Here is a 10,146-nt window from a genome sequence, read left to right on the forward strand (position 1 = left end):
TGTCTAGAACATCTTTCCCAATATTCAAAATGTAACTCAAATTCAGCAACCCAAGAGAATTACCACAAATTCCTCTATCAACTTAGGATAACCTGACCCATCATTTAACACTATCTTCAATAACTGAACATCACTAAGAAGCTCCATACCTTAATTATATTTAAGTGCTTCAACATAATGTTATTTTTCAAGAGTCATTTTCCTATGATGAGCACCATTCCTTTTCTTCCTAGCTGATTTCTTACTAATAACCACACATTTCTTCTTATTCTTGGGCGTCTTCTTTGTCTTGGTAGGATTAGGGATCTTCTTGGAAGGAGTCCTTTTAGCCTTAAGCACAACCTTTCTATTTTCCACCCTTTTATTTGATATCTTGTCAGACTTCTTACTAAGACCATCATCTTTAGTCACATCTTCACTTATAGGAGCAGGTCCATCATGAACTTCATTGCTATTAGGGATAGAATCCTCATCACTAATGACAGAATCATTAAAAACATCATCAATGTTATCACTCACATTATTTTCACCACATCATTCACTTCAAAATTAACAGGGGCAACTTGCCCATCATTCTTCTGAGTTGGAAACTCAATCATCAACATGTCATACATGTTGTCTGGCACATCCTGGTTGACATTTTTATTACTATATTTAAAAACATTAATATTATAACCACTCTCTTTAGTAGTCTTGTCAATAGAGGGAACCTTGTCTGACCCTACAGACTTGCTTCTTCTTAAACAGTCATTAATGGTGGAAGGGGAAAACTTCACACACTTTCCTCTGTCATACATCTTTCTATACTTATTGCTTCAATCAAGATTGCAATCATAAGAGATATTCACAATAAGCTCATTGATTAGTTTTTCATCACAAGGACCATTATTAGTAATTGTCTTCATTAATCCAGTAACTTTTTGTAAATTCATGATTTCCTTGCAATCAAAAACTTCTTCATCTATAATCCTTATTTGAAACACATATTTCAACTTTTGAAAACTTGTTTCAGAATGGAATGACACATTATCCATGGGGGCACGAGGAACATTCATAGGAATTATCTTTCCACCAACCTTTTTCCTTATGATGGACACTAAAACCTAGACATCTTCTTCAGCATATGTCTCAAAGTCACTTGATTGTATAAGCTTTCTCTTTAGAGACTTCTTCTCAACAGGTTTCACTTCAACCTTTCTTCTTGCACGCCTCACTTGCATTAATTTCTATAAGATTTCACACATCCAAACACCAAGAGCACCCCTTAGCTTTTAAATCTGAACATCATCTAAGGCTTTTGTGAGACTGTCTCGTTGATGCCATACTTGTATATCAAGGTAATACGTTAGAATTCCTACAAGACCTATCTCAAATGTAGATTGCATTTTATGAACAACAGGTTCCACCATCTTGAAGACATCAAAAGTGTCAGATTTTTCTTTAATAAAGTTAGTTCACGTGTATCTTGAAAAATCACCCACACACATAAAAACATTTTTTTCTACCAATACCTTCCACTTGCATAGACGCCATGAGGTCCATTTGAAGTAACTCAAGATCTTTTGAGGTGGTTAGATGTTGGAGATTCTTGTTGGACATCTTAGTCTGCTTACATATTTGAAAATATCCATAGATTTCACCTTCTTCAATTTTTCAGTTTTGGAAAACCCCTGATGGCTTCTTCAGATGTCATCTTCTTCATGCTCTTGAGGTTGAGATGACTAAGTTTCTAGTGCCATAACTTAGTTTATCAACCTTGGATATTAAACAAGATGAGGACTGAGATATCCCCATATAACAATTGTCCTTGGACCTGCAACCCTTCATTAGCACTTCATGGTCTTTGTTAGTGACAATACATTCATACTTATTGAATTTCACATTCAGACCTTGATCATATAATTGATTAATGCTGATCAAGTTTGTAGCCAGGCCTTCTACCACCAACACATCATCAAGGAAAGGAACATCTAGACTAACCAGTTTTCCGATGCCCTTGATTCTACCTTTTGTTCCATCATTAAAAGTAACATAAATATTGGAGTAGGGTTTCAAATCTTCAAGATATGTCTTTTCTCCAATCATGTGCTTGGAACATCCACTATCAAAAAACCAATATTCTCTTGAGGAAACTCTAAGAGATGTATGAGCTATGAGACTTTTGGCTATTACTTTGGTTTTCCACACCTTCTTGTCTCCTTTTCTTTTGAGTTTTGGTTGACCATAGGACTGAGCATATCCATACAGCTTATAACAGTAGGGCCTTATGTGCCCATATCTTTCATAGTTATGACATCATGCAGAATTCTTGTAACCTTTATGTTGAGGCTACACATGTTGAGCATGATGCTGAGACATATGGTCCACAAAAATATGAATCTATTTTGCTATACAAAGTTTTTCTCAACTTGTAAACTATTTCAGGTCTTCTTTTGTGATAGTCAATAGGTTGACCTATGTAGACATACATCTTAGCTAACTCACCATGTAAGAATGCACTTTTTACATCAAATTGAAATTTGATTTGCAGTAATTGCTAAATTAATCATAATGGTTTTCCACGTAGCCATATGTGCAAATACTTCATTATAATCTATGTCATGCTTTTGGGAGTATTCTTTTGCCACTAATCTAAATTTATGCTTCTTTATTTCTACTATTTCATTGGAATTTGTTTTCTAAATCTACTTTACTCCAATAGTTTTTAGACCTTAAGGGAGGTGTGGTAAGTTCTCAGGTGTCATTATGGTCCTCAAATTTTACAGCTTCTTTTTAGCTGGTAGGATTTTCATTTGAACTGAACGCTGCAAGATGAAGCAGTTGGTTTTTTTCTCTATTTTCCAATTCAGTGACGTAATCATTAAGGTATCTTAGAGGTCTTCTAATTCTCCGAGTTGGTTCACGAGACTCGTCATTGCTTTCTTGACTTGTGTTTATTCCTGCTTATTCATGATTTCCTTCATTAATTTGAGTAGCAATCAATAATGCCTTGTTCTTCGGCTGCATTTTCTACTACACCTGAAATTTCCTAAGAGTGTGTTTGGATGAAGGATTTTAATGAGGTAATGTAATGTTTTGAGGGAATTTAAAATGATTTGCACAAAATTTATTGTTTGGATACAAAAATGAAGAATTGTTAAAATGATGTCAATTTATGGAGTATTTTATCTAAGTTAAATTTAATCATTTTGAAATGACACCAAAAACCAAAAAATTTGAAATTCCTCTCATACTCTATAGAATGTATTTGTTGTTATTATTTCTTCAAATTTTGCAAATTGGTCCTCATATTTTCCAAAGTTATAAATTTAACCCCAAAAAATTGCAAATTGGTCCTTAATAATTTTTAAATTTCACAATTTGGTCCTTCAAATTTTTAAAAATTGTACATTGATCCCTACTTTTCAATTTTTTATTTGGTTCAAAAAATTTAAATTTTATAAAAAATGACCCCAAAATTCTAACAATGAATTATCTCAATACTTCATCCAAACAAAATAATTTAAAAATAAATGGATTTCAATTGAATCATTTAAATTGCTTTGAATTCTAAACTCTTTTAAAATTTCCAATTACCTCATCCAAACACACTTTAAAATAAACTTCACTTTCAACATCTACATGCACTTGAGACTCTTCAAGACTCGCTTGTTTCTTCTTATTCCAGTTCCAACAATTCTCAAAATGATATATATTCACTTTATATTTATGATACTAAATAAACTCCAATAATTAATTAAACTAATTTAATAAAACTAATATGCTCTTGTCCATAATTTTACCATTTTCCTTAATTGAAAATCTTAAATTTTAAAACAGAAAATCAAACTAAAGAGGAAAATGACAAACTTATTAAAATAGAGGACAGATATGTTTAACAAAAAAAAAAAAGTTAGCTGGCCTAACTGATACACGTGATTTGGCGCCGACAAAAATGAATAAAGGCTTTAGAGTAGAATACCGCATTGGTGGGGAATGATCCAATATTTTTCTTATCGCTACTTCTAGTAACATTATCCATTATTAAAGTACATTGCGGCTTTAAATTATTGAAACATCCACTTCAAAAGTGCTTCCAAACTTTCTTCACATTTTCTCTCAAAAAGAATCGATAATGGAAGGAATAGAACACAGAACAGTGGAAGTGAATGGCATCAAAATGCATATTGCCGAGAAAGGCAAAGAAGGACCTGTTGTTTTGTTCCTTCACGGCTTCCCTGAACTCTGGTACTCATGGCGCCACCAGATTGCTGCTATTGGTTCCCTCGGTTACCGCGCGGTGGCTCCGGATCTCCGTGGTTACGGGGACACCGATGCTCCGTCTTCAGTAAGCAGTTACACAGGATTTCATATAGTAGGTGACCTTGTTGCTCTCATTGATTTACTCGGTGTTGAACAAGTGTTCCTCGTGGCTCATGATTGGGGTGCTCTCATTGGTTGGTATTTATGCATGTTTCGTCCTGAAAGAATCAAAGCCTATGTGTGTCTCAGTGTTCCCTTACTCCGTAGAGACCCCAAAGTCAGAACCGTTGATGGCATGCATGCTGCTTATGGAGATGATTATTATATCTCCAGATTTCAGGTCCTCTGTTTCTTTGTTTATATAAAATGAAGTGAGAATAGATCTATAGTTTATATGTCATAGTTGTTGTTATTGATCCATATCACAGGAACCGGCCAAAATGGAAGCTGAGATGGCTGAAGCTGGCACTGCATATGTGATGAAAAATATTCTCACAACTCGCCAAACTGGTCCTCCGATTTTTCCCAAGGGAGAGTATGGAACTGGATTCAACCCGGATACCCCTGATACTTTGCCATCTTGGCTCACAGAAGATGATCTTGCTTATTATGTCTCCAAATTTGAGAAAACTGGCTTCACCGGAGGATTGAACTACTATAGAAACTTTAACCTGTAAGGTTTTGATTCTCTGTGCTGTCTCAGATTGTTTTCCATAAATTTATTTTGACATAATTCTAATGCCAGCGAAATTATTACTTGTATTGCAGAAATTGGGAGCTGATGGCACCGTGGAATGGAGTGAAAATCAAGGTGCCTGTGAAATTCATTACTGGTGAGTTAGATTCGGTATACACCTCGCTTAACATGAAAGAGTATATACATGGTGGAGGTTTCAAGGAAGATGTGCTCAATTTAGAGGAAGTGATTGTGCAGAAAGGGGTGGCTCATTTCAATAATCAGGAAACAGCAGAGGAAATTAACAATCACATTTACGAATTCATCAAGAAGTTTTGAGCTGATCTGTCAATAAAATAATCCGGCATTATATTTGCAATAATGGTTCACTTGTACTTGGTACTAGATATTGGATCTATGTCTCTGTTTCGAAATAGCTCTCCACCAGTGTTAACAGAAAGAATCTGTATTTTGTTACTATTTCCTTTAAATAGAAATATGATCTTGGCTTGTCTTCTACTCTCATCCTTCCTAAACTAGTTAAAAGTGTGAGAGACAGTTATGCCCAATCCACGTTTTAGGATGTTTGATAAAAAAAAATATTTAACTTTAAAGACGTACTTTAAAGAAAGCCATTATTGAAGAATTATATGAAAATTGCAAAAAGAACTCATTTTATTGAAGATTGCCCTTAGAAAAATCCTTTGGTTGTGTCGAATGGGACTACTTAAAGGAGGTCATGTCCCAAGATGAATTTTTGTGTTAGGTGGAGAAATGGATTATGGAAGGCCTCAACTCAGCATTTTCTTCTGGGTTGATTATTAATGAAAGTTGTACAACATAATTTATTTTTAGAAGGGGTTTGAGACAATGCAATCCTCTTTAATCTTTTTAATTCTTGATCGTTTCTAAAAGTCTTAATTTTGTGTTAAAAGTATCGGTCAAGGCGGTTTATTTATAGGCTATCAAATAGTAATTTATTCTCATCTTTAGTATATGACACTCTAATTTTGAGAGAGAAATATTGAGACAATATTAGAGATATCAAAATTTACATTTTTCTTTCGATTAATATCAAGCCTTAAAATTAATTTTGAGAAAATTCTAATAATTGTAATCAGTATTTCTGCTCTATGATTATATGATGTGATCAAGGTTCTTAACTTTAAAATTGGCCAATTGCCTTTTAAATATTTCGGGCTTCCGATTGTAGGTAAATTTCTCTTTTTGGAATCCCCTCGTTGATCGGGTTAAGTACTTCTCTCAAGATGGAGAAGTCCTTACTTAGCTACTTGTGGTTGTCTTGCTTTAGTAAAACTTATCTCATATTTTCTAACGATATACTAGTAGTTTCTTTCCTTAATCAGTACTCCCAATTATCATAGATTCGTCTCCAGCAAAATAATGTTGGTTTAACCTCAAAAAGACTTTTTCTTTAAATCTATTATCTATTATCAATATAAGAAAACTAATAGTCTATATATTTACATTCTAATCCTAATTAAATTTGTTCTTAAATCTTATTTCATAGACTTAATTGTCATTTTCATCTCCTAAAAATCTCATTAAATCTTATTTTTACCAATTTAACTATTTAAAAAACTAATTACATTCTACAATTTAGGGTTAATTATGTCATTAACGGTAATTTGAATGCTTAATTAATTCTCATTTAGAAAATTAAAATATTGTAATGATTACATTCCATTTAATAGTAGATTATAGTTTACAACAATTACTTCCACTCTTAGGTCAAAACAAATTTTTCGGTATTTCTTCCATCAATTCATAGAGACATTTTAGATTCTAACTCATTACATTATAAACGCTAACATATGGAGGTTGCATAGTTTCACAAATTCATTCACTAGATCCTCTTATATATTTTTATTTTTTGAAACAAGACAAGTGCTATTGAATTTGTCGTTGATAAGAATTTGTTTTTTATTTTTCAAAACAATGAAAGTGTGGAGAAACCATTATGAATCTGTAGATGTGAACTAGGAGTTTCAGTTGCAACGCCAATTTTTTTGAAAACAACAGTAGAGTGTTTGTGGTGACGATGACGGTTCTGAGTTCCTTCACTAATTCTTTTTCTTCCTCCTATATATTTTGTATTTTTGATGTTGTTTCTCTGTACTTAATTTAAAGGTTTCTTCATTTTCTTTAAAATAGTTGCAGGAACATGCCTAATAATACTCACACAATTCCCTGTCAAAAATTTCTCACTGTCACACAATTCCCCCCTTTACCATGAACATGCTTATTAATACTCAAACTAATGCTACCATTTCTGAAATTGTTAAAATTTCAAATTACATAACACTTCATAAGGTTTATTATATACCCACCTTCAATGTAAACTTAATATCTGTCATTCAACTAACTTCTAATTTTGCTTGTTTAATAAATTTTCACACTAATAAATGTTTAATACTATAGAATTTGTCCTAGATCACATTTGGTTTAGCTAATAGATTTGGCGACCTTTATGTTTTACATGTTCAACCCCAATCTTGTGTATCTGCCTCTAGTTTCCACACTATCTCTAGCTTAGACAATAATGTCAACATATGACACCTTAGACTAGGACATGTTTCCGATTTTATACACAAATGTAAGGCCGTTAAATTTCCTTTTATACCTTTTAACAAACCTAGTCCATGTGATACTTTTCATTTCTCTAAACACAAAAATTTACTCTATCTTATTAGTACTACTTCTTCCTCTACTATGTTTGAACTTGTGCATGTTTATATTTGGGGGCCATATTCTATACCTTCAATTTATGGACAAAATTTTTTCCTGACTCTTGTCAAATGATAATAATAGGTTTACCTGGATAATTTGGATGAAATTAAAAAGTGAAACTAGAAAACATCTTTCAACCTTTATTTCCTTTATTGAAAACCAATTTTCTATGTCTTTGAAATGCATTAGAGTGATAATGGTCCTTATTTTTTAATGCATGATTTATTTAATTCAAAAAGAATTTTACATCAACTATCTTGTGTTGAATGCCCTTAACAAATTGGTTTGGTTGAAACATCATCACATTCTAAATGTTGCTAGAGTTTTTTCCTTTAAATCTTACATATTTCAAAAAAAATTGGCATTTCTCTATTCAACGTGTTGTGCATCTAATTAATCGTATTCCCTCACCCTTGTTGAAAATAAGTCATCTTTTCAACTTTTATACAACAAGCCTTCCATATTGTTGCATCTAAAATGTTTTGGTTGTCTTACATTTACTTCTACTATACATGCTCATAGAACTAAATTTGATTCCCGTGCTACAAAACCTATTTTTTTTAGGATATAGACATGACACTAAAGACTATTTGTTGTATGATTTAAATTACCATGATTTTTTTCCATAAATGTAGTATTTTATGAGACTATTTTTCCCTTTAATATTCCCTCACATCATACTATTTTTTCCTCCAATACTCCACCTTAAACACTTGAACCGGATTTAGAACCTTAGATTCCTTCTCAACCCATAACACCTCATAACCCAGTCACACTAGGATATGAGCCTAAAATGTCTAAGACGAGCTCATATATATTTATATATATAGTCATGGATTCAAAATCACATGGAAGACAACAATAAAACAATCAACAAGCTTCAGAAGGACTTGAAATATTATAAGAAAAACAAGAAAATCATCCATAATGTTATGCATCCGAAAAGGATGACTAACTAAGAATGATCGTGAACCAATGTTCTGATAACAACGACCTCTAACCTTAAACACACCATAGATTCTCAGGCATTAGACCTCGAATCAACGGGGTCATGTAAGAACGAAGCAAGATCTATTCAGGATGGGCCAACATGTGAACATTTAAATCTTTTAAAATTTGGCTACTACTGATATACAAAAACTCACATGTGTATTACAATTTTAAAAACAAGACCAAGCATTGGTGTAGGTAAAATGAAGCTTCAATAGGTCAAGGCCCCATTGGGGCTCTCCGACTTCTCTATGTCTAGAACCTATCGGGTTCTACAACGATAAAGGGTTAAGATGCCACTGGGCTCTCTGACTTCTACATGCCTAGAACCTATCGGGTTCTGTGACGATAAAGGATTGAAACCCTCCCAATGTCCTCTGGATTAACTATGTTTAAAACCTACTTGGTTCTACGACACCAATGGGTAGGGATTCCACTAGGGCTCTCCAACTTCTCTAGGTATAAAACTTACCGAGTCCTACAACGACCAGAGGTCGAGAATACACTAGGGCTCTCCGATTTCTCTATATTGCAAACCTGCTCGAACTCTCTTATTTCTTCGTTAAAATTGTAGTTATTTTCCTAAATTCAAATAAAACATAAGTCTTCCCATTATATGCCAGAGTGAATCCCTAAGAAATTGGTTCATCATCGAAACCACAGATTTACGGAAAGTTTACATGATTCGGGATAAATTCAAAACACTTTGCCTTTACAGGCCTCATGCTTTGGGGACTTATGTACATCCCATATTTTATTAGAACCCAGATAAGGTCGATCTTACGCATTGACAATCTATAAACGATCATATCTGATAAGTGCCAAAATGTACTTATTTTGAGTATGTAAATAGTGGCACTTATCGATACTTTTGTTAATACCGTTTGAATAATTCCCCGTTTTATGTATAAATACGTATACTTTGTGAATAGTTGTATTTTCATATACTTTTATACCATTTGATAGTTTTTCCTTTGTTTTTATAGGTATTCATGCTTATTGGAGCCTTGAGGAATAAAGTGTCAAAGGCACGGCTTCGATTTTGCAGTTTTGGTGCAAGCCCGCTTAGCCACCATCAAGCGGACTTCCAAAGACTTAAAATAAGGATGACCAAAATCATCATTTTGGTTTCCACTCATTCATTATTGGATAGAGCATTGAATAAGCTTTCCAACGCTTCGAACCGGGCGCAACTCGGAGTTACGGTTCTCGAGTTATGGCGAAAACAAAATCTGATTTTAGGCAGACTCCGCTAAGCGGACTCTGTTCCGCTCAGCGGACCTGCGGATTTTCAGACTTGTTAAAAAGGGGAAAAATCACATTTTTAGGTCATGGGTTGGGTATTTTTGAGTCCCAACACCATCAACTTCATTCTTAGATCAAAATTGGCTTAGAAAACAACTTCGGAGGTTGCATAAGGATGATCGGGGGTGGATTGAGCGTCGAACGGAGCTGACAAACCGGGAGATTTTCGGTTCATTTCTCTT

The 10,146-nt window shown here is 33.7% G+C and overlaps 1 protein-coding gene across 1 annotated transcript; it reads left to right on the forward strand.

Annotated features, from left to right (window-relative positions):
* The first annotated feature begins 4,040 nt into the window (after nt 1-4,040).
* LOC131610559 (uncharacterized) lies at nt 4,041-5,439 on the forward strand. The gene is made up of 3 exons (XM_058882529.1): nt 4,041-4,582; nt 4,671-4,915; nt 5,011-5,439. The coding sequence occupies exons 1-3, from the start codon at nt 4,115-4,117 to the stop codon at nt 5,255-5,257; spliced, it is 960 nt and encodes a 319-aa protein (XP_058738512.1). The 5' UTR covers nt 4,041-4,114; the 3' UTR covers nt 5,258-5,439.
* Nucleotides 5,440-10,146: the final 4,707 nt, after the last annotated feature.

This window comes from Vicia villosa, linkage group LG6 (genome assembly GCF_029867415.1).
Source record: "Vicia villosa cultivar HV-30 ecotype Madison, WI linkage group LG6, Vvil1.0, whole genome shotgun sequence".
Lineage (NCBI taxonomy): Eukaryota > Viridiplantae > Streptophyta > Magnoliopsida > Fabales > Fabaceae > Vicia > Vicia villosa.